We start from the raw sequence: 25,504 nt of genomic DNA on the forward strand, positions 1-25,504 counted from the left end.
ACCTCATTAATTCGAATGTGATAACCTAAACCTACACAAAAGTTGAGTTCAGAACTCTTCCATGACTACCTTTTTCCCCCCGTCTCCTTTTCTCGAGAAAATGATTATGGCCAACTGAGATTCCTGATAGGCTAAGGGTGTTGATCAGTTTCTCGAGCTTTTCGAATGTACCTGTGATACATTGCCAATTCTGAAAACAAAGTTAGCCCATGTGATGAATTTTATATACAATCAGCTGCTAATTACTCATAATTTAATAGAATCATGATCACCAATCAGGATTAAATATCTTTAGGTTCTCCAATCCCCATAATCCGGATCAAAACGTGAAAGATTAAGGAGTAAGAGTAAATCATTCCAAAACAATGAGAATTTTGTATGATAACCACAGGGAATAAAGTTAAAGCTCCAGGATCAAAACCCACACCACACATTCATCTGCTGGTCACTATCAATCAATTCCAGGATGTCTGCAATCAATTAGACAACCAGTCTCCATTTTCCATACTGCAAAGCAGCAAAAAGTTTTCCAAAAACTATTTGTCTTGTTGGAATAATATGCAGGAAATTTGGACTTTCTTTAGGTTTCCTCCAAAACTTCTTGATTTTTGAGGTTGAAACTATGATTAAAGGATTCACTGTCCAGGAAGCCAAATTGCTTTATTGCTTTTGATATATAATTATGTTGGAAAATAAGGAAACTGAAATTGGGAACAAGAGTTGAATGAAAGTTAGGAGCACATCCCACTCTTAGTTATTATGCTGGTAAAAAATTCAAAGACTTAAAGCAGTTGAAAACTTTTTCCTCAACATGCATAATTAAATAATACTATGTGCAACTGTATTTTTTGAGAATCCCTTCGAATTCAATGCAAATTTGCAGCTATATCAAACAACAAGTTGCAGATGAATACCATTCTTTCCCATCCCAAAAATATTAGTAATTAGAATAAAATACTTCACACGTTCCCAACAGTATAATGCTAATTAAACTTGTCAAAATTAGTAATATTTTTATACATCATCACTAAATTATAAATTGTCACTTCATAAATATATAAAAATAAAAATTTAAAAATCTTGAAATTTGTTAACGAAATCATGATATCTAATTCGTTGATAATGTATAGAATATAAACCGATTTATTTATCCTATATCATCAATTTAATACCCCCGATTAATGCTTTTCCGAAAATGTTGATAAGCAAAACCAAATTAAACCTAAGCTTGGTGCACAAAAAAATTTCAGAATATATATGTTGTTGGGTAGGGCTTAATTTTGTAAACTAAGGTTACAGTGGGTCATTAGGAAATGTATAATAAATACATTTCTTATGATTTATTAATTCTCATATAGTTTAAAAAAAATAAAAAAAGAAGAAGAAGAAACAAAGAAAGCTGAAAGGTGAAAGGAGGTCCCACTAGTATACTTTTCTAATGGGAGAGATAGACATGCGACACCGCGAGAAAAAGCACTGGACCCGTTCGAGCCCGTCCGTTTGCCTGTGGTGTCTGCCTGCAGACTGCGCACCACCTAACCTAACTCAACCCCCATCACAGCCGTTCCCCCCCACGTGTGGGCCTGCCCCATGGTTCACCCCAAGTTCCTTCAGGTTTACTCGCTCTCCATGCCTATATAATTATTCAATAATCATTTCATTTCCCTTTAAATTTTTTAATGAAAAAGCATGGGACCATGTGTATATAAACCCCTTCGAATCTATTCAATGCATCAGTTTCCGAAGCACCGTACCAAGAATTATTAAGTATACGACTGCTACCAGCTTCCAACTCTGTTTTTCTTTCTGTTTAATATCCTTCGAAAGCAACCTTAAACCTTCTCCTTTCGTTTCCTATTCCTTCATTGTCTTGTTGAGCAAGGCATGGCTTCCTCTGAATTTGATAACGTTAAGGCAGAGAAAGAAGATGCTGTATGGAGATACAACATGGAGAGGAAGCTGAGGATGGGTCTTCGATTATGCGGGTTTTGTTTGGCTTTGTTTTTGCTGTTGTGGTCATGGTTCCCCACGTTGATTCCTGATACAGTCGAGGTTGCCGGACTCTATCGCCGCCGTTTCGTCTCCACCTTTAACAAGCCTCTTGTCACTTTCATCCTTGTAAACATCATCATCCTTGCTGTTTATATTTTGTCTAGCCAGAAACAGTCCCAGAAACAAACCAGCTGCCCCGACCTCTACGACGAGTACGTCGGCTCTAGCCGGAGTAACCCCACGTCCATCGTCGCCACCGCCAACGCCGCCACCTACAACTCTCCGGTTGAGGAGGAGACCATAGTTGACAAGCAAATCGTCCTGGTAGAAAATGCGCTTGCTCTTTCCCATGTAAAGCAGCAACGTACGACAGTCGACACAGTTACAGAAACAAAACGTTCCCTTTCACCAGTTAAACAAACTACGATGTTCCGTACAGCAGTGAAAAAGACAAAGCCTGCCGTTTCTTCGACCACTGAAGCCAAGACAGAGGAGTACCGAAGAACTCGATCAATGGTCTCAGAATCTCGAACCCAATTACCCCGGGAGTTTCTGAGATCCGACACAGCTATCAGCAGGCAGCTGGTGGTTTCAGTCAGAGACCCGCCGAGGAAATCAATGGATGAGATGAGCAGCGAAGAGTTTCGGTCGATAGTAGATAGTTTCATTGCTGACAGAAAGAGAACTCTGATGCAGGAAAACACTGCTCATTACACTAGGAGGAAAGAAAAGTGCATGTCTATCGTGGTCAAGAACTAGGAATTTGTTATGGAGATTAGAGTAAACTTAGTGAGTTAAATTCTGAAAATCTATCTCCATTTTCAGAATTATTAGGTTTTCGGGACAGATATTAATTACTGTCTGGGATTGTACAGTGATAAAAATTTCCCTGGTTTTGTGGGAGTAGAAATTAAGACAAGTTATATGCGATCTAGTGCAGTTTTTTTTATGTTTTTTTCCTCTTTTTTTTTTGTCTTTTTATTGCCTGTTGCCTTAATCTTTGAATTGGACATCCGTTTTAAGTGCTCTGTGAATCTATGGTGTTCCTGCTTTGCTGAGTTCAGTTGACTCTGAATCATATGCAATTCTGGTTTTATTCTTTTTTTGGGGTTTTCGGACAAGCAAGTGTTTATCAAAGGCCTTAAAATACGAACTAGAAAACACGGCAATTCAGGGACAACAAAGCTCCTGAAGTCCTGCTGGCTGGGCTGCTTTTGGTTGGGTGTACAGATTTTGGAATATTTGGGTTTTCCTTTTCAGAAAGAAAAAGAGACTATGATTATTCCATTTTCTGTTTGTTTTTTACTGACAGGAGAAACCATTTCGACTCCTTTAAAACTTCCTTTTACATCCATGGCAATGTCTTCAGCTTCATGCAAGTTTAACTGGAGGAATCATTCCATTTGTTAATTTGAATTATGTTTCGATTTTCCTATGGCCTTCCATTCTTCACGATTATGAAATCGATATGCATTCCAGTTTCAGTTACCATATCATTTTCTTGGGGTCCACCAACTTCCAGTTTTGATTCTTCTTCCAGCTCGTGTTTTGACCGTTTCTTTTTCTCTTTGCCTAATCAAAACCCCAAAGACCCAAAGGTACAATGATGAAAGGCCAACAACAGTGTAAAAATGCTACGAGAAAATCTCTAGTACATTGAAAGAGCAAAAAGGGGTGGGCATATGCTTCATGAATACCCAATCATGAAAATGACACTGTTATTCTGATTATAATATTCTTTACGCTGCTACTTAAAGTGCATTAAAAGCACTTTACTCCTGCATAATGGAGTAATAATTTAGAATGTTTCAGATGGAATTTACTACCAAAAGCTTGAAATCTTCCACGGAAAAGTCAGTAACTTTTGCTCTACTTTGGGCACGCCCTGTCCCTATAACTAAGCAGCTTTGTCTTAATCCATCTTTAAATTGTGTTTATCATCATTATCTACACTAACTAGTGGGGCTATGAGGAAATTTTAGATACTCCTATAGCCAAAAAAGAGAGGATATTTTTCTGCAATCCCAGACAAAGTTCCCACCACCAGCTTTTCTTTTTTCTTCCTTAATTCTTCATGTTGTCCCTTGAAGTGACATGCGATAAATTCTTCTTTTAGCAGTTTCTTTTTTCCTGAAAAATTTGAAACCGTTGGGCAGTACAATAATTCAGAGAAGCATTTTTTATTTACCTGCCAGGCTGCAAGCTAATCTTTGCAAAAGAAAAACTTGGGTTTGATTTGGTCTTCAGTGCTTGACAAAGGGGACCCATTTTTGAGATAAATAAGAGGGGTTGGGGTTGAAGCAAATAGTGGTTTGGGCGGTGGCTGCAGGGGAACATTGCCTTTGGAGTGGGGTTGAGGCCTTGTGGGCTGTGGGGTATTGCTATATACGTAAGCTTCTTTGTAATGGAGTACCCTGCTTCTTATCCACTTGTTCTGAAAATTCTGCAACAAAAAGGGAAAAAGAGGTTCTTCTTGTTTATTAGCAATAACCAACATTTCTTCCCCTTTTGTTGTTCCTCAGCTTGTCACTTCCGCCAACGGGTGTATACATAAACATTAAACTTCTCAATTATTTCGCTCCTTTGCCAGAAGCTCTTTTTTGTTCCGTACAAATGGCACATAGTCTGGGGGGTCCTTAAATAACCCATCAGTAATATTGTGTATGCCACATTTCAGCATGATTGTTGCTATCTTGGACCATCCCCATCTGCTTCACTTCAGCACCAGCAAATTGACTATATTCTTTAACAATTTAATTCATTCCTTCCTGTTAGTGCCATTCAAGTACTATAATTGCAGATAAAACTGCGAGCAAAATAACTTGTCAAATCTCATTTCTCTAGATTTTGAGCCTTAGCTGTGAACTTCTATGATTCTGGATCTTTTGCAAGTTGCAGCTTGTGTCTTGTGAACCTCAGAATATTAGAAACCTCTACCATTGAAATTCCAATACAGTATCTGTCAGAATGGAAAATGGAAGTTTACTGTTTCTGCGAAAGTATGCTGCGTGTAACTTTCATGTTATAATCATAGTAATAGTACTGATACCACAATTATAATAAGAAAAAGTGAACGGGTAAACGAGGGCAAAACAAATCTAAAAATATTTCTTTATATAACACAATAAATTTGTCTTCATGTAGGAGCAATAATGTCCTTGTCTCTGAAGAGTGTCATTTCATGTCTAAGTCTACTGCTCACTAGCTGTCATATTATCAACAGAGGACCCATCATTTATTTTTCCCATTTTTTCTTTCTTTTTTCATGTTCTGAATAAAACCACTAGAACTGTCAGTTTTTCTGTACCATATTTCCATGGGCTTTCTGCAACAAGCGGCAGCCATAAAAAGTCTCCTCTGTTGCTCCTTTTTTAAGCTTTAAATCTCGATTTCTGATGATGGGTGAGAAGTCATTTTGCTCAATCACTCTTAGTTTCTTAGAAACTTCAACGAGGGAGACCAGACATGGGGTTAGATCACTAGATTACATTAAGTCGGTGACAATCAAAAGACGTCTATAAACAAATGAAAAGAAGCATTATTTGATTGGTCAAGTCAACATCATGATCACTAGAATAAGATTTTTAAGAGAAAGAAAAACTTAACCCATGTTTGCGACTTAAAATTTTTTAAAGAAAAATTTGTCCCCACGCTTGTTCTTTAGCTTCCAAACTGTACCCAAGTCTTTATTTATATGTGTTTCTGTTTGGTTAAACCTATTGTATAATTTCATTATTGACTTATTTAATAGCATAATTCCTCCCCAACTCCTAATTTTTTCTTTCTGCTGGCCTTAGCATACAGTGCAATGTTCAATAAACCATTCCCTTTTAAAAGAAGAAAAAAGGGGGGAGAGAAGAAAATTCATCACCGGTGGACCTGTCTTTGTCTTTTGTGGACCTTTGCAAAGAAACTGGTGGCATGTGCTTTTAAAATTGGAGAAGCACATTGCCGAAGCAAGTCAACTAGTAGAACCAAAACTAGCTACAATTCTTGACCTTTTTCTTTTCGGGGTAGTGATTTTTTTCACCTACTTATACCCTTTCCTTCTAAGATTTCGCCATTTAGTACCGTACGTAAATGGTCCATCAACAATTCAACAAAGTAAATCATGAACGTTAATAGTACATAAAAAGATATATTACCGAAAGAAATATAATTAAAATTTAAATTTAAATTTATTGTAGTATGGTATATGATTGGAGGGTATGATTAGGTATGAGGTGAGGGGGATCCATTCCATTAATTGTTTTTGCGTGGTTGGAGAGATCGCCGGCTTTTATCAAATTGAACTGTGGAGAAAAAGGGGTTGGCACTGGGGTTTTGTTGGAATCAATACGCAAGCAGGTGGACAAGATAGGCTATTAAGCTATAAGCTTGCATATCACCAAACCACTACCAGCACAAGTGTTCGTAAATCTTTATTTGATATCACAGTTTAAATTAACTTGTAAGGAATTATCTGTTTTGATTTATCAACTCTGGCAGGTGCTGACAACCTATTATATATTTTTATGCTATCTTAGCTTAGCTCTATGGATATTAAAATGGAGCAAAAAGAAAAATTATGCAGTACATTAATTATTTAATATTTTCCGCCATGGTTTTTCCGAGGACATTATCAGTAGCTAGCAAACATGAACAAGAGTATGTGTCATAACTCATGATTGAAGCCGCAATTAAAATAAGGCTATGTTACAACCAGGTCTGCTTCTTCTGTACCGACATAACTCCCTAATGTTGCTAAGTGCTCTTCTGAATTTGTATATTAATCATCCTAATCTTGAATTAACATGATCAAAACCATATAGTTTTTTTATTTTGTAAAGCTTATTATATGTTTGGAATCATAAATCTGGAAGAGTGGATTTGGATTTGGATTTGGTTTGTTGATATAATTTGTATCGTGACGATGAAAAGCATACACATTGTGAAATAATTAGTTAAGACTCAATATATCTCTATAACATGACAAGATATGGAAAAAATAAATTTTAATTCAAAAATTCACACAATTATTTCAATTTTATAATTAAATAAGAATACAATGAATTTCTACGAAGAAATGCAAATATGAATGCACCAGGTCATCAAGCCTGCCATGCATCGTCGTCTCCTATTGCAACCTTTCCTACATCTCATTACCTCGTCCCATCATCAACATGATTCTCTCAACAAAATCCTTCACAATTCTTCAGATTTTCATCATTCTCTTTTATTTGCTCTTGAATCTCTAACATTTTATCTTTTAGATTTTACATTTTCTCATGTAGATCATCTTGATGGGAAGCTTTTGCAGTGGAAGCGCTACAAGCCTGAGTAAGGTTGGTGCACTAGAACATTCGCATCAAATAAAGTTGTAGCAAGCATTATAGTATCAAATCCATATATGTGAGTGCGAATAATCTTTATCCCCTCAATAGCTTAAGATCAAGCGTGCGAATTAAACTCTAATTGAAACGATAAATCTTCATCATACTTTTATGATAATACACACATATAAGTTAAAAATGATATTCATTCATATATTTGAGTAAGAGAAAATAACATTAAAAATAACCATTATCAAAATAAATCAATAAAAAATTTTATTTTTATAATTAGAGGAAGGGAGATTTGAACTTTATTTTTTAAACACGAGATAATGCACTAATAAATGAACCAAATACTCAAATGTAATTTAATTAAAATTTTAACATGATTATAAATAAAATATAATTATAAAAATTATATAAACTAACAAAGATTGCACTTTTAATATTGTTACTAGAAACTTTTTCTTTCAGGTTTATCTACTAGATAAATAGAAAGATTTTACCATTTAATCTTAACTTATAACTTAGGTTAATTGTTAGGTGAAGACCCAAGAAATTATATATAATATATATAAAATTAAAACTCTTACCTATAGGTTTTATACTTTGGCAAGAAAAAGGTAAACACTTACAAGGCACCGCCTTTTGACATATATGTTGTCATAATTGGTGGTGCAATCGATCTTGCATTGACTAGTGAGAGTTAGGCACAGTTTGCCTAATCTCATATCATTACTATAATATTATGAAATATAAAATTAACTCTCACGCCACCTGTTTTCTTCTTGGAAAGAGACCAACTCCTTGTTTAACATTATTAAGTCTTTTTAACCAATTATTATCCCCACTAAATATGCTTGCCGGAGGCATTAGCTAAAGACGTGTCACGTGCACAGGGCAACCACTGCTTAGTCTCGAAAAGAGTGCCCACTTATCAATACTTGAATCCGAGTCTAGCACCTTCCACCTTTAAGAGTAAATTGGAAGAATGTTATAGTGAGAAAATCGTACAAGGTAATTCTGCCCAAAAGAATTGAAAAGAGGGAACAATGTAAGGTAATGGAAGGTTACTTGTAAGTTGTGAGAAGACGGTGGAGAAAGACGAGCATCATAGCTTTGGCCATGTTCATCCCCAAGCAAGTCCTTGCTCCCATTCCAAATGCTAGGAAGCTGTATGGCTTAGATTCATCCTGCGTGCAAAGAAGGATAACACAATCTCCCATAACTTCTCTTTGATTCTTTCCATTTTTTCTCATTGAGAAATATAAACCGAGACTTACATCAAACCTTGAAGGATTGAAATTGTTGGGTTCACTGTAGACCATTGGATCAAGGTGTATTGATCTAACATCAATGTTGACAGTCCATCCTTTCTTCATCTTGTATCCTTTGAAAAAAAGAGAGAACATAATAAATGTGGGGAGAAAAAGCAAAATTTATTGCTATATAGGATAAGAGTTGCTTTTCTGGTGCTAGAAAATGAACCTTCAATATCACAATCTTGAAGTACAAGTCTTGGAAACCATGGTACAACAGATGCCATTCTCAGTGATTCTTTAACCACCTGTTGATGAATCATGTTCTTGGAGTTCAAAAAACTTAAACAACCCTTCCTAGTTTTTAAATGCATTGTTTGAGTTTGTTTACCTTAGAAGCATAGGGCATTTCGTTAAGATCATCCAGGGTAAGAAATAACTTTTTCGAAGTTTTTTCCAAGAGGTGAAGCTGCTCAGCCTGCTCTAGTCATTGCAAAGAAATGCAGAGAAAAATAAATAAAATTATTGAGAATGTGAGTTAGATTGTCATGCAACAGAAATTTGTTTTTCCACCAACCTTAATTGCGTCAAGGACATCTTCATTCTCCCCCAGATACTTGACCATCCAAGTGATTGCACTTGCTGTCGTATCTTGACCTGATTTGTAAGCAAATTGCTAATTGATTACATTTTGTTCTCAACACACAAAAAAGAAACTAAACAATGTCATGGAAGCAAAAAGGTTGAGTTCGGGGAATCTGGTCACCTGCAATAATCATTGTCAATATGTTATCTTGAATCTCTGCATCGGTTAGTCTATGCAGTCCATCCGAACAATAATTATCCTCTTCCACCAAAAGACGTTGCAGAAAGTCATCAGTAGCAGCATCTAAACCTCTTCTTCGTCTACTGATGATCTTCTCCAATGTGCTCATGATTCTTTTTCTGGCCTGCTTAATCACGGAAAGGGTTTAGTGCTAATTATGATGTGGATGCAATATTAGGCCCAAAACTCTCGGGCGATGATTGTTGGGCTAGATCTGGGCCTGATGTTTTTACTGTTGAAATCCATTTGTTTAAGTTACCTGGAGGCCCTTGTAGAATCTTGTCCAGGGCAACCTCAGAGGGAATGCAAGCATTGCTTTACAAACGTGACCTACATCCTCTTGCAATAGCTCTAATTCTAGTCCTCTCTCCAAACTCAGCAGCATTTTACACATTGCTTTGAAGGTTATCTGCAGCAATAAAAATCCACAACAGTTCCTGAGATAGGCAAAATCATGTCTGATTGTTGTGGATAACTTTTTTTTTCCCCTTTTGCTATCCGGGTTTAGATGTAAAGGCCCAAAACCACTAGTGTTCAGGCCCTTAAAGAAACCCAAATTAAGTCAAAATCTACTGGTCTCTCTGGGCTTTTAAGTGACCACTTTGGGCTAAAAGTGCAACCCTTCATGGAAAATCATGTGTAGGATCTGATTTCTTAACAAACCTGAAGAGCTTCGTCAAGTACAATGACAGTGCCTCCATCTTCCCAGCCATTAAGAGTATGAACAATGAGTTCATCGAACTGTTTAACTAACAGAGATATGGAATTTGTTGAGAACAAATTGACTAAACGGCCACGGAGCAGTTTATGATGCTGCTGAGAAGCACAGAGCAAGCTTTGATTCCCCACTAGCTCTGCAATTGACTTTATGTATCTCTTCGTGAATCTCCCCAAGTCATTGTTTAGGATTATTTTAGCTGATTCAGTGCTCGACAAGAACACTTGCGTCTGTCCGAATATGTTGGTTTTGAAGCAATTCCCATATCTGTCAAAAGACTCATAGCCAAAAAACAACGACCCGTCGAAACAACACATTAATTTCCAAATTCAAATCACGCAGACTTTGAACAAAGTATATTCTGTCACAACTCGATCGGATGCTTAGAAGACATTACTTGTTCTAGTACCAGACCTCAAGACTTTTTCATGAAAGATGTGTATTAAAAACAGAGTATAGGAATCTAAATGTACTGTAATAAGTTCTCTATCTGCTCCAAGAGTTTTCATTGACTCAGGGAGTGGAGAGTTACACACCTGAGACTGCGAACTCGGACAAAGTCGTAGAAGCCTTTGCCACTGTTGATGGCAGCCATAAACTGGATAGTCTCCCCAATAAAAGGCAATCCTAGACAACCAGGAGGAATATCAGCCCTGCATTCCTGATTAAGCTGCTGCAGCATCTTCCACAACTGACTCGCAAGAAATACCAGAGCAGCAAGAACCAAGACTGCGTAAAAACAAACGCAATAAGGACCAACATCTAGCAAAAGCTGAAACATTTTTTCTTGTCTACTGCACTTTGGCAGATGAAAATGGAGAATCAATTCATCATATTCCGTATATAATTTGAACCTTGAACCTCACATTAATGGATGGGAAACCACGTGTACGGTTTAAAAACGGTCTGCTACATCTAAAAAATTTTGTCTCAAAAAATTGACTTATATAATTTAATATCTTCGTCTCATATGATCAAAGGAGCATCCCTCGCTTATTATTCCTTTTTCCTCTTTTTGTTTTTTTCTTCTTATGTCGTGTTCTGAATAAAACCAGTCGAACTCTCAGTTTTTCTGTACCATTTCCATGGGCTTTCGTCATCAAGCAGCAGCCATGAAAGGTCTCCTCTGCTGTTTCATTTTTTAGCTTTAAATATTGATTTCTGTGGTGGGTGAGAAGTCATTTTGCGTAATTGCTGGTAGTTTCTTAGAAACTTCAACGAGGGAGACCGGATATGGGGTAGATCACTAGATTACATTGAGTCGGCGACAATCAAAACAGGTTCATAAACAAATGAAAAGAATAATTATATGATTGGTCAAGTCAACATCATGATCACTAGAATAAGATTTTTAAGAGAAAGAAATGATACAATCGAGCAAAGAAGAATAATAAAGCTCGATTAAAAGTCTCTGTTATGGGTTCATGAAACAAAGACCAAAAGACAGGTAAAAAAAGGAAATTGTGATAAATAATTTTTTTATAAGTTCAATTTAAAAATGTGTTATGTTATAATTTTAATTATTTTTATTTAATTTTGATATGTTTCGATAATAATATTTTTTAAATAATTTCAGATAAATTAAATAATTTCAATTTTCTTTATTCCACCATTTAGATAAAAATTTTAAAATTAAATTTTTATTTCTCTCTTGTCAAATACTGTTTTTCTCATAATTCGATTCTCTCTCGTCATCTCAAAAAGCAGAGATAATATTAAGGTATGTATTTTGAGTTATTGGGTTTATTGGTTTATATTCATAGAATAGAATCTTAAAGTTGAGGGGTTGAAATTAATTAGATATATTTGTAAATTAGAATATTATATGACTTTGATAACTTACACCTAGTTGCTAGGAAGCAAATTAATTAGTTATTAGACTTTACGTCATTGATTTTTTAGTATTGCGAGAGTGGTTTGTAGGTATTACTTGATTTAACTATTATGAGACTTAATTATTACATCTCTGAAACTTAAGCATTATGTAACTGATTTTGAGTATTACGTTATTGATTTTGAATATTACGTGACTGATTTTTAGATATAACGTAATTGATTTTTGACATTGCATAACTAGTTTTAGGGATTGTGTGACTAATAATATATTGAAATCTAAAAGGATTGGAAGTTTAAGATTTAACTTTTGTTTTCTTTGTTAGAACTTTTCAAGAGACTTTTAAATTAGTGTGAGTTGAATATATTAAAATTCACCGATCAAAACATATATGATATGAAATAGAAATTTTTTATTTTATTTGATGTCACGTTAGGTATTCTTTTTTGAATTTTACATCATATATTCAATTTTAACAAAACACTCAAGATTAGAACATCGTAAAGAAAATGACTTCAACTTCAAGGGAGGTGGAAAAAGTTGTTCGATAATCTTATAGCCGCACGTTGAAAAGTTCCAACAGTCTTAACATCGTAATGAAAATTCCATGGTTCATAAATTCTACGCTGAATCGGTTTGACCAAGACCAACGGGAGTAATGTTAACACATTTGAAGCAAAACAACGAGTTTAGTACTGAAATGGCACCATCGCTGTATTGTCCACCAACAAGTGTCATCCAGCTGCTTGTGGTCAAAATTTCAAATGCCCTGATTGGTCGTTAAACTTGGAATAATTAACCTCATGAACTTTATTTCTCCAGGAAGAAACAATACATTCCCATCTATCCCAGACTATTACAATAGGCTTCTAATGACCGAAGCTATTTCCTTTGGATTTTATAGTACTCCCTATGTAAACAGACAAACAAAAATTTCAGACTTTTTTGTTAAGATGTTCTTCCAATTGGATTTGATTACCCCTTTCTAGTCAGGGAAATCACCAAATTGAAGTACTTGGTTCTAGTCTTTGACAAGTGATTCCCAACAATCTCTGCATACCTGCTGAACAAATCATCCATTATATCTTGTCCAATTCCAAAGTGAGATTCCAACATCGATTCCACCACGGCTCTGATGGTTTTTGCCACTCGCTGTCCGATCAATAGTTTCCCTTGTGCTGTCTGGACGTCACTGACAGCACCTCCATCCCAGTCGATTTCAAAACCTTCAAGGCGATCGATTATAAAAGACCCTTCCTTCTGTATCTCCACCTTAATTTCCTCAGCACAGGGAGCGTAGAAAGGGGTATTGAAAGAATCAACTTTTTCCTCTTCAATCAGACCCTGGAAGGTTCAGTTGTTAGTTAGTTTGTCAACCTGGAAAGCTCATTCCACTTTCAAGGTTTGATTCTAATCCAATCCTCCACGTGATTCTTTCTTTAAGAGGAAACGAAAAAGGAACAATGATGTATGTATACCTCTCTAACCAGGCTCATTATTGCTTGGGCTAACAGCTCCCATTGGTAGCAGCTTTCTTCAGTTGTGGGATCAGTGGATCTCCTGCCAAACAAAGAAAGAACCATTCGGCCACCGGGGACCAATTCTTGCGAACGTGACTCTATGAACATTGGAAAGTCATTCTGGAACTGCAATGAGTACGCATGCAGCACGCTATGCGGGCTGCTCTTTGATATATAGACCTTTCCCTTATTCAAAGGCGTGACAGCATTGCTCTCCAGGCCTGGCGGAACCTGTACAAATTCAGTATTCCTTCCTTTGTATACTAAACCTAACATATATTAGTAATTAATAACAAAAACAACATTAAGATTACTTTTCTCAACGTGGTTACAAGTTTAACATATTAATTAATAATTTAATTAAGTAAGATAATTTTCCTACTTAATTTCACATCTATATATACTTAATTAAAAATATCCTTATCTATAACAAATATCATTTTTATTATTTATTATGAAAATATTATCAATAATACTTTTAAACATATTTTTTAAATAATCAGATGAAAAATATTTTAACAATTAAGTATTATTAATTTAAACGAATGTTAATTTTTATCTTATTTTAAATTTAATTATAAGTTATTTAAAATATTTATTAAGTAGTTAATATTAGACGTATTTTAGGTTGTGTTTTAATTAATTTTCTAAGGACATTTTAAAAAATAATCCTTAAAGGATTATATTTTTAAAAATAATTTTTCGCATAATTTTAACTATTTTTAGTCAAATTAAACAAAATTACCTTTAATGATGTTACACATCATAATGTTACATGTCATGTTGAAAAAATATTATTGTTACATACCATATACAAAAACATGTTATACGTTATGGTTAAAAAAAGTTTTTACATGTCATATTAAAAAAAATATTATTATTGCACGTCATATACAAAAATATATTACACGTCATGTTTAAAAAAAGTTATTACACACAAAATTGAAAAAAAAATTATGATTACACGTCATGTACAAAAATATGTTATACTCCATGGTTAAAAAAAGTTGTTATATGTCATGTTGAAAAAAAAAAATTATTGTTACAAGTTATGTACAAAATCATTTTACACATCATGATTAAAAACGATTATTACACAAAAGCGGTTGTTACACTTCATGTTGAAAAAAATATACTGTTATTACACGTTATGTATGAAAACATGTTGCATACTATGTTGAAAAAATGTTGTTATTACACATCATGTTCAACAAAAATTTTATTACACTTTAATGCTTAAAATGTTGTTGTTACTTATAAACCAAAACTTCAAATCTTCTCAACTTTCTTCATTTTTTTTTTTTACAATTTGACACTGATTAAAGTGTTTTCAACATGTTTTCATATATCAAAACACAAATTTTCTCATATGAACACTTATTTCAACTAAAAATTGAAAAAAATTCTCTTTGAAAACTTAGTTTTATAAATTTCAAATTCTTAAGCTTATTAGTGTCTAGGTTCCAAATTAATCTAACTAAAAGTTGTTTCAAACATCTGTTATTATTTCAACCGTTTTAGTTTTATCCAAAATACTTAAAAATCAAAATTCTCAAATAACCACCTACCTCAAGCATGTTAATATCATCACTTGACGTCTTGAGAGCGCAGGAGAAAAATCAGAAATATAACAGGCAAATGTCAAAGAGAGAAATTGATAAAATTAGAAAGAGTTAGACGGTAAGAGAGAGAAATTGAAAGTATAAATAGGGAGAATTTGTGATAAATGATTTAATTTATTTAAAATAGTTTTAAAGGTATTTTTTTTACTAAAAATAGTTAAATTTATTTTAATAGTTACTTCTGAAATACTTTTATTAAGGATGGTTATTCTTCACAATTTTTTTAATTTTTTATTATAGTAATTTCCATAGATGATATAGCTTACCTAACTTTAGTCAAAAAAAGAATCAATTAAACTACCACGAGTCTATGCCCGAGGTTTTGGTTTCTTTAACGGCCTATTACTACACCTTTGAGATTGTAAATAAACAACAAAAATTAGGGCATCGTGGATCTATAAATTAAGAAAACTGATAGATTCTACGTGCAGGAAAGAGACTGTAACTCAATAATGAACTCATTTCCATCATTTCACACTGACCTGCGAGAGCCAGTGAAGACTGGAAGAAGAGTGCACATAGTGAAGGCTCTTGCTAGGGAACAATCTGCCATAGAAGGAGCCTGCGACACCAGATATAAAGCAGGATCCGCACCCGATACCCTTCTCTTCTTTCAGTCTGTGGTAGAATGCCGGTAATGACATGAATATGGAATTGAAATCATTGCTGTAGAGATCATTCAGGTACAGCCTAAACTCCGGTACCGGGTGGCCGAGACGACGGCTTGTGGCTTGTACCATGTCCATGATCTCAGAGATCACGCATAAGGTGTTGGGTCCTGACGAGCAACCCAAGTCTACAATTCCCATGCTCTCTAGGACATTGTTGCACGAGATTTCATGTACTGCTTCCTCTATGATTGGTTTCCCGATAGATATGATTTTGCTCTACAAAAATCGAAAGAAAAGGCAAGACATACATTTAAGGCAAAAACCAACCAATATTTAAACGACAAACAGGTATATGAGATTTCGAAAGGCGAAGACAACCACCTGAACCGTCGAGTTCTTTGCATAACTATTCTCTCCATTCCCTCTGTTCATGTGAAGTACTTGCATTACTTCCATTATTTCTCTGTCTCGTCCTCTCTTTTGCTCTCTAAGAGTTGTACAGAGAAGGGCAGAACGAAGAGTGGAAGGTCTTCGTGCCCTAATTATAGAGTATGATGAGCTTGGTCCGAGGCAAAGCTAAGCTCTTGTAAAAGTTATAGATGTGGTCGGTTAAGTTCGGGTGCATTCAGTAAAAAATAATATATATGGTTAAAAAAATAAATAAATATTTTATTATATATAATTATAGTTAGGTACTTATTCAAAAATTACAAAAGAATAAGATAAAAAATTGGATGATTGATCATACTCTTACATAACTGGATTTAACATCTAAAAAAATTTCAATATGAGACATTTTAAAAATAAAAAATGGACAAAAATATTACCATCTTAACCAAACATTAAATTTCTAAATTGAAAAAAAAATACATAAAACGAGCCCTAACCTATCTCCAATTCGCCATAATTAGTCATCTGATGCATCGATTGATTAAATCGTTTCTTTGCCAACCCTTTTATAATAATGAATACGAAAGTTTGAAAATCAATCTCAATCAAATCTTAGTCTATTTTCATGCTTCTAAGCTCTTCTCACAAAATCTAAAATAATTACATCATTGTATTATTGAATTAAAAATCTTTGTATTTATTGCAAATGCTATTTTCATTTTACTTATGGAAAACGTTATCGATAAGATTTTTTAACATAATTTTGAACGATTTTGGATGAAAAATAAGCCAACAGTTAAATATCATTAATTTAACTAACGTTGATCATAACGATAATAATGATATATTAATTCGCATACCTAAAGTTCGTTAAATTCCCATCAGATGAAAGTAGTCCAGATATAAGAGAATAATTGATCTAAGTGATTAAGCTTTTGTTTTTATCTTCATTTTCATCTGAACTTTTCTTATTCCTTTCCCATCTTTAACAATTATGTGTAGCATATCCCTAGGTAGGGTTTTCATCCAATCCAAATCAATCTTTTCCAAGTGTGGGCGTGCCCCTTAATTTGTACATAAAAACCACACAACCTGCATAAAATTAAATGTGTGGGACTCTGTCCTTGAATTTCATTTATATATACATATATATATATATATATATATATACACGTACATATACATATATACATATATATATACATACACACACATATATATATATATATATATATATATACATACATATATATAAGACAATATGAGGAAAATGATTTTGATAATTTTTATAAAAAAAACTTAAGTCATAAAATATGCACTCCAACATTTAGCTTATTGATTGGTGTATAAATTCCCTGCTTAAAAAATAAAATTCAAATATCTCTTCTCTTAATTATAAAAACTCTTTAAGTCATGAAACATGCTGATTCCTGTGGTATCAAATCGTAGGGGCGATGAGAGAGAGAGAGAGAGAGGAGGGGGGGGGCGAGGGGACCTCTCCCTCGGTGCAAATCTAAACCACCCAACCCAAGGGTTAGGACTATGTACCACGTCTTAATTTGCAACTTTCCTTTAATCTTTCTTGTCTACCTTAAGACTACTTTAGCAGACTTGGTATCTTATAAAAAATAATAATTGATAAAAAATTTTAAAAATTTTTACATAATTCATAAAAAAAAAGTAAAGAATGTCAAATATGAACACTTTTGTGTACAAAAAAACTCTCAATTTCAAATTTAATCATAGTAATGTATTGTTTCTTTTATCTGAAAAGATAAATCATAAATACGATGATTAAAGATAAAATTATAGAGATTTCATGTTATAATCTTGAGGAGATTTAGGCTGAAATTTATAAGGACGAGAAGAGAGAGGGTTACTTAATTCTTTTATATATAAAAAATCTAAATTTAATGATTAATTTTTTGTTTATGATAAAAAATTAAAGATGAAATTGTAAATAAACACATTAATAATCTATTCATTATGAAATAAACCAAGCCATAGAAACCACAACAACCAATACCATACATATTGACTTTTGTATTTTGCAATTTTCTTACCTACATACTTTTTCATAAAAAAAAAAAATATTGAACCAAAACATAATACCAAGCCGAAGCATAACGTGGTCCCAATCATTAAAAATTCTTTTATCTTTTTGTTTAAATCCAAAAAAAAAAGATATTTGAACCCTATATTTTAAATAGAAGATTATAAATCAATCCATGAGTCCAATACTCGGATGCAGAAATTCTTTATCTTTATTTAGTATATCAACTATAAAATTAAAACACGTAATATAAAATTATAAAAAAAAAAATCAAATGAGATCGAGCATTTGTGGTCCTGTCAGGCCATAGAGACCATAGTGAGAAAATTTGCTTCTATCAATCTGATTTGAAACCTTTCACATTTTGTTTGATACATACTTATTAAACTTATAAGAAAATATGCACTAATATATGTGAGAATCAATATTTTACAATTGATTTTCTCGAATTTTAAAAGAGACTTACAACAGAACGTATTTATTTAAACTTTTTTTTGTTTAAAATAACATAACATAAGTTCGTAATTACTCTTTTTCTCTATTTTTTATTTTTTTATTCGCTTTTCTTCACCACATAAAAGATACTAATACATTATATATCCATGATTAGTTAATAAACCTAAATGAATTCTAGTTATACAAGGTAAAAGCAAATGACAAAAGGAAAATGGAGCCGTGGACTTGGGCTCACGATCATGCAAGGCTAAGATTTAATTTGTTGCTCTCATTACCAATAAACGAAACAAATCTCTAGCTCTCGCTTAAAAAATAGGGTTTAGTCTCTTTAATTAGCTCCCCTGTTAGCAAAAGGAAATCTACTGTTTTGTTTTCAGTAACTGTAAGTCAATCTATGGGCTGTGCAATTTGGGCCTGGACAAGAGAAACAGGCCCAAAATTTTAGTTACCTAACCTTTTTATTTTAATTAAATTAATTAATTAATTATAAAATAATATATATTAATACCAACGATTGTCTCTTCTTCTCCCACTTTTAAAGCAAAAGTACCTGTTATTAAATATAAAATTAACTCTCACACCACCTGTTTTCTTCTTGGAAAGAGACCAACTTCTTGTTTAACATTATTAAGTCTTTTAATCGATTATTATCCCCCCTAAATACGCTTGCCGGAGGCACAAGCTAAAGACGTGTCACGTGCACAGGGCAACCACTGCTTAGTCTCGAAAAGAGTGCCCACTTATCAATACTTGAATCCGAGTCTAGCACCTTCCACCTTTAAGAGTAAATTTGAAGAATGTTATAGTGAGAAAATCGTACAAGGTAATTCTGCCCAAAAGAATTGAAAAGAGGGAACAATGTAAGGTAATGGAAGGTTACTTGTAAGTTGTGAGAAGACGGTGGAGAAAGACGAGCATCATAGCTTTGGCCATGTTCATCCCCAAGCAAGTCCTTGCTCCCATTCCAAATGCTAGGAAGCTGTATGGCTTGGATTCATCCTGCGTGCAAAGAAGGATAACACAATCTCCCATAACTTCTCTTTGATTCTTTCCATTTTTTCTCATTGAGAAATATAAACCGAGACTTACATCAAACCTTGAAGGATTGAAATTGTTGGGTTCACTGTAGACCATTGGATCAAGGTGTATTGATCTAACATCAATGTTGACAGTCCATCCTTTCTTCATCTTGTATCCTTTAAAAAAAAGAGAGAACATAATAAATGTGGGGAGAAAAAGCAAAATTTATTGCTATATAGGATAAGAGTTGCTTTTCTGGTGCTAGAAAATGAACCTTCAATCTCACAATCTTGAAGTACAAGTCTTGGAAACCATGGTACAACAGATGCCATTCTCAGTGATTCTTTAACCACCTGTTGATGAATCATGTTCTTGGAGTTCAGAAAACTTAAACAACCCTTCCTAGTTTTTAAATGCATTGTTTGAGTTTGTTTACCTTAGAAGCATAGGGCATTTCGTTAAGATCACCCAGGGTAAGAAATAACTTTTTCGAAGTTTTGTCCAAGAGGTGAAGCTGCTCAGCCTGCTTTAGTCATTACAAAGAAATGCAGAGAAGAATAAATAAAATTATTGAGAATGTGAGTTAGATTATCATGCAACAGAAATTTGTTTTTCCACCAACCTTAATTGCGTCAAGGACATCTTCATTCTCCCCCAGATACTTGACCATCCATGTGATTGCACTTGCTGTCGTATCTTGACCTGATTTTGTAAGCAAATTGCTAATTGATTACATTTTGTTCTCAACACACAAAAAGGAAACAGAACAATGTCATGGAAGCAAAATGGTTTAGTTCGGGGACTCTGGTGACCTGCAATAATCATGGTCAATATGTTATCTTGAATCTCTGCATCGCTTAGTCTATGCAATCCATCCGAACAAGAATTATCATCCTCCAGCAGAAGACGTTGCAGAAAGTCATCAGCAGCAGCATCTAAACCTCTTCTTCGCCTACTAATGATCTTCTCCAATGTGCCCATGATTCTTTTTCTGGCCTGCTTAATCACAGAAAGGGTTTAGTGCTAATTATGATGTGGATTCAATTTTAGGCTGAAAACTCTCAGACGATGATTGTTGGGCTAGAGTCTGGGCCTGATATTTGTACTTTTGAAATCCATTAGTGAAATGATTTGAGCAGTAGACAAGCTTGTTTAAGTGACCTGGAGGCCTTTGTAGAATCTTGTCCAGGGCAACCTCAGAGGGAATGCAAGCATCGCTTTACAAACGTGACCGACATCCTCTTGCAATAGCTCTAATTCTAGTCCGCTCTCCAAACTCAGCAGCATTTTGCACATTGCTTTCAAGGTTATCTGCAGCAATAAAAATCCACAACAGTTTCCTGAGATAGGCAAAATCATGTCTGATAGTCGAGGGTAACTTTACTCCACCTTTTGCTATTGGGGCTTAGATGCAAAGACCCTAAAGCACTCGTGTTCAGGGCCTGGGCATCTGGGCTTTGAAATTACCACTTTGGTCTAAAAGTGATACCCCTCATGGCAAATTATGTATAGTATCTGAATTCTTAACAAACCTGAAGAGCTTCGTCAAGTACGATTACAGTGCCTCCATCTTCCCAACCACTAAGAGTATGAACAATGAGTTCATCGAACTGTTTAACTAACCGCGATATGGAATTTGTTGAGAACAAATTGACTAAACGGCCACGGAGCAGTTTATGATGCTGTTGAGAAGCACAGAGCAAGCTTTGATTCCCCACTAGCTCTGCAATTGACTTTATGTACCCCTTGGTGAATCTCCCCGAGTCATTGTTGAGGATTGCTTTAGCTGATGAAGTGCTCGACACGAATACATGCGTCTCTCCGAATATGCTGGTTTTGAAGCAATTGCCATATCTGTCAAAAGACTCATAGCCAAAGAACAACGACCCATCGAAACAACAAATTAATTTCCAAATTCAAATCACGCAGACTTTGAACAATTTATATTCTGTAACAACTCGGTCGGATGCTTAAAAGATGTTACTTGTTCTAGTTCCAGACCTCAAAACTTTTTCATGAAAGATGTGTTTTGAAAACGGAGTATAGGAATCTAAATGTTCTGTAATAACTAATAAGTTCTTTTATCTGCTCCAGGAGTTTTCATTGACTCAGGGAGCGGAGAGTTACACACCTGAGACTGCGAACTCGGACAAAGTCATAGAATCCTTTGCCACTGTTGATGGCAGCCATAAACTGGATAGTCTCCCCAATGAAAGGCAATCCTAGACTACCCGGAGGAATATCAGCCCTGGATTCCTGATTAAGCTGCTGCAGCATCTTCCACAACTGACTCGCAAGAAATACCAGGGCAGCAAGAACCAAGACTGCGTACAAACAATGGCAATTAGGACCTACATCTAGCAAAAGCTGAAACATTTTTTCTTGTCTACTGCACTTTGGCAGATGAAATTGGAGAATTGAATCATCACAGCATCTATATAATTTGAACCTTGAACCTCACATTAACCAATGGGATACCACGTGTACGGTTTAAAAACGGTGTGCTGGTGTTTTGGCCTGCAAAAGATTGGCCTCCCGTGCTGGAAACCCGAGTGCGCTTTGAGTGGACGTTAGTACTCTCTGAGCCAGTCGCTGGATGTTTGATGTTTCACCGTAAATGTAAACTATAAAAAGACATCATGATTCACGATGGCATCTTGAAAATATAGTCGTTAATTTATTCATAAAGAATTCTACTATCGCAATGGTTGATTCCTATTGTCATGAAATTTTAGTTTATTGTTAAATTTATTTTATAAAATTATTTTAATCAAATTTATTATTAAATATTAGTTAAATTTTTAATTTTTAATTATAATTTAATTATTTTTATAATTAATTTATTTTTAAGTGAGTTATTTTAATTTTATGTTTATTTTTTTATTTGGTTATTATTTATTAATTTTTATGTTTTTGTAGGAATTAAGGGAATTTGATTTAATTTTGAAAGGTAAAGTGTTAAAAGGTTCAAAAGTTTACTTACATATGTTTTGGTATTTTGACCATAACTCATATTATAAAACTTCAAATGATATGATTTTTAGACCATTGGAAAGTTAAGAGACAAAGCTATAACTTTCATGAGATCACTTTGTCCAGTTCTCCTCTAAGATAAAACAATCACATCAGAAGATGACTAGGTTTACTATTGCTGGAATGGTAATTTTAAGGTTGACAATTGATATTTTGGCCTTTCATTACATTTTTAAACCCAATTAGAATAAGTGGGCTAACTTAGGAGATTTTATATTAAGTTTGTTAGTATGAATAGGATATTTTTATGAGATATTGGGGAGAGAACTTTTGGAGATTCAAGTGACTAAAAGTTGAGGTAAAAACTCAGGAAACAAGCTACAATCAATTGTTTTGTTTTTTTCCTTAACTTTTATTTTTCTTGCTACTCTTAATAGTTGAATTTTATATAATGTTATTTGTCTTTACAATTATGAGTAGTTAATTTTCTTTTTCTAATATTATAATTTAACTCATATATAGTTTAAATTTTTAATCTCTTTCTTACTTATCTTTAATGGAATTTGAATTATTTATTCCAATTTGTTCTTAATACTTTTAATTGCTTGATCACCAGTTAAATTGATTTAGAAACTTAAACAAATTTGGAAAAGAGAGTTTAGTATAAACTAAATTAAAATAACACATGATCATATTAATTGATTTGTCAATAGGATAAAGATATACCTATAGACCATATGTAACCAGATTAGAGCCTGAACTTAATGAGTCTATTTTAATTTCAATTGACATAAGGATATAGTGTTTTGATTAATATAGATATTTTGTTAAAACGAGTCGAGAGATCTTTATAAATAATTGAAGACTCTAAATTAGCAATTCAACCTATTGAAATAAGTTGAGGAAGAGAGTTCAAATTTAGATGAAGTGTAAGGGATATTGTAATTCTAAGCTTGTTTGATTTGCTTTTTACCCAATTATCTTATTGCTTTAATTTTTAATTAAATTAGTATTAGTTGAGTACTTTTAAATTTAATTAGAATTCAGATTTTAATTATTTAAATAAAACTAAATTGTTCTAATTTTAGTATTTAATAAAATTTTAAATCAATTCTCTGTTGAATTGATACTCTACTTGCTTATATACTATCTATTCGATACGTATATTTGTGTAATAAAATTTTAACTAATATTTATCCCTTTTATATGCTGTTACAAGTAATATATATATATAATTAATTAAGCTTTGCTTAAAGTAATTGTACTATTTGGAAGTTTAAGATTCAATTTTTTTTTCAGGATCAAACTATATATGGTACAAAATAGATATCCTCTATCTCATTGGATATCCGTTTAGTAATCTATTTTAAATTTTATATATATTTTTAAGTTATGATTTCATTTCAAGTGAGAGAAGTGTTGACTCTATTAGTTTTTTATGATAGTAAAATATTTTCATTTATTTGTGTCTAATGCCTTTACTTAAGTGTACAGAAAAATTAATGTATGAAATTAATAAATCAATCATTCAAAGTGTATATTAAAAGAAAAGGGGAGATAAAAATAATGAGACATGACTAATTAACAATGAGGAGGCTCATTAAATGAATAAGGAAGAATGTTGGTTGGCTAAGATTCAAATTGGAGAAATGGCGGGTTAAAGAGTTTGAGAAACAGTACCAACTCAGTCAACCAAGAATTAGTCAATCGACTAAGTGCTTATTGTCAGAACTGCCAGAAACAGGGAGCAGAAAACATAGATTAGTTAGCCAACTAAAATATCGATCAGTCAACTAAGAGCATTCTGCTTGCAAATTTGAAAGTTGCACTAAAAGACAAAGTAATGGTTAGAACCGATCCCCAACTGTCTACAACAGCTAGAAAACTGTCAAACTGCCATCAGAGATGTTTCTTCAAATATAAAAAGATATTCCAATGGTTAGAAACAAGTTTTTCAAAAACCTTGAATGAGATTTGAGTTATAGAAAGTTGAAAAACCAAAAAATATTCACTGCATTTGTCTGCACTTAAATACATATTCTTTGAATTTATAATTTGCATTCAATCTTGTATCACTCAGATCAATCAGTGATCATAAGTATTTTTTTTTACTACTTTTCTTGTATTCTTAAAAGTGAGGAAGTCACTCTAAGGAATTATTAAAGCTTGGGACAACTTGATTGTTGTAGGTTGTGGTTGAGCTTTGAAAAAATTACTTTGAGTTTTAGTTTAGTCCGTGAAAAATTAGTGTAAAAGGTTTTGGCTAAGCTTGCTAAAAGCCACTGTAAAGCTTGATGAAAGCTTATAAATTTCACCGATTCTTAGTGGATTTATTGAAAAAATTATTGATTGAATAATCAAGATAGTGGATGTAGATCTTTGACCGAATCACTATAAATTGTTACGCATTATATACTCTGTTTTTATTTTTTTTGTTTTGAAAATTAGTTATTCATTTTATCAATAGTCGATTTGTGCTATTCACCTCCTTCTAACACATATAATTGAGACCAACAAAAAGGTCTTCCATTCAATAGACAAAATAACGTACTTAGAAAGTTTCATTTCTTAAATTTTATCTTATATATTCAATCTTCAACTATCAATAAAAAAAATTTAATCCTTAAATATTAAATTTAAAAACAAAATTTTATTAAATACATAACATAAAATTTTAAAAAATCAATAAAACATCAAATGAGACAAAAAAGTTTTTATTCATATTGTACATCTAATGAGACAAAAAAGTGTCATATTCTTCAGCGGCACAAGCTTCATGCATTAGACTTGGGTATCTACAAGTTTTCCACAAGCTTAATTAGCCGTACCTACTAGCACCTACGTTATAGGATCCTCCACGGCAAGCTGTGAGTTGGCTAGATGCCTAGATTCTTACCCTATTGATTTCGGAGGATGAT

At 33.5% G+C, this 25,504-nt stretch overlaps 4 protein-coding genes across 7 annotated transcripts; 1 reads left to right on the top strand and 3 right to left on the bottom strand.

The window, feature by feature from the left end:
* The first annotated feature begins 1,679 nt into the window (after positions 1-1,679).
* Positions 1,680-3,279, top strand: LOC18591426 (uncharacterized). The gene has a single exon (XM_007017533.3). The coding sequence runs from the start codon at positions 1,885-1,887 to the stop codon at positions 2,749-2,751; it is 867 nt and encodes a 288-aa protein (XP_007017595.2). The 5' UTR covers positions 1,680-1,884; the 3' UTR covers positions 2,752-3,279.
* Positions 3,280-7,863: 4,584 nt separating this feature from the next.
* LOC18591427 (abscisic acid 8'-hydroxylase 4-like) lies at positions 7,864-10,939 on the bottom strand. Its single transcript, XM_007017534.3, has 10 exons — positions 10,644-10,939; positions 10,053-10,374; positions 9,649-9,798; positions 9,330-9,513; positions 9,141-9,220; positions 8,955-9,041; positions 8,793-8,871; positions 8,588-8,694; positions 8,379-8,497; positions 7,864-8,274 (listed from the first exon to the last, which is right to left on the bottom strand). Exons 1-10 carry the CDS (start codon positions 10,886-10,888, stop codon positions 8,181-8,183), a joined length of 1,467 nt encoding a protein of 488 aa, XP_007017596.2. The 5' UTR covers positions 10,889-10,939; the 3' UTR covers positions 7,864-8,180.
* A 1,749-nt stretch (positions 10,940-12,688) lies between these two features.
* LOC18591428 (putative jasmonic acid carboxyl methyltransferase 1) lies at positions 12,689-16,187 on the bottom strand. The gene is made up of 4 exons (XM_007017535.3): positions 16,076-16,187; positions 15,566-15,970; positions 13,420-13,692; positions 12,689-13,285 (listed from the first exon to the last, which is right to left on the bottom strand). The coding sequence occupies exons 1-4, from the start codon at positions 16,148-16,150 to the stop codon at positions 12,917-12,919; spliced, it is 1,122 nt and encodes a 373-aa protein (XP_007017597.2). The 5' UTR covers positions 16,151-16,187; the 3' UTR covers positions 12,689-12,916.
* A 2,939-nt stretch (positions 16,188-19,126) lies between these two features.
* On the bottom strand, positions 19,127-22,207 carry LOC18591429 (abscisic acid 8'-hydroxylase 4-like). Of its 4 annotated transcripts, XM_088809248.1 has the most exons (11): positions 22,075-22,207; positions 21,745-21,937; positions 21,146-21,467; positions 20,775-20,924; positions 20,426-20,609; positions 20,236-20,315; positions 20,050-20,139; positions 19,888-19,966; positions 19,683-19,789; positions 19,474-19,592; positions 19,127-19,369 (listed from the first exon to the last, which is right to left on the bottom strand). In XM_088809248.1, the coding sequence occupies exons 2-11, from the start codon at positions 21,888-21,890 to the stop codon at positions 19,276-19,278; spliced, it is 1,371 nt and encodes a 456-aa protein (XP_088665374.1). In that variant the 5' UTR covers positions 21,891-21,937; positions 22,075-22,207; the 3' UTR covers positions 19,127-19,275. The 4 variants fall into 4 exon arrangements, with proteins under 4 accessions (XP_088665374.1, XP_088665373.1, XP_017980859.1 ...); XM_088809247.1 differs by lacking the exon at positions 22,075-22,207 and having other exon boundaries at positions 21,146-21,443; positions 21,745-22,051; XM_018125370.2 differs by lacking the exon at positions 22,075-22,207 and having other exon boundaries at positions 21,745-22,049.
* Positions 22,208-25,504: the final 3,297 nt, after the last annotated feature.

The sequence above is a fragment of the Theobroma cacao genome, chromosome 8 (assembly GCF_053813885.1).
Source record: "Theobroma cacao isolate CCN51 chromosome 8, ASM5381388v1, whole genome shotgun sequence".
Lineage (NCBI taxonomy): Eukaryota > Viridiplantae > Streptophyta > Magnoliopsida > Malvales > Malvaceae > Theobroma > Theobroma cacao.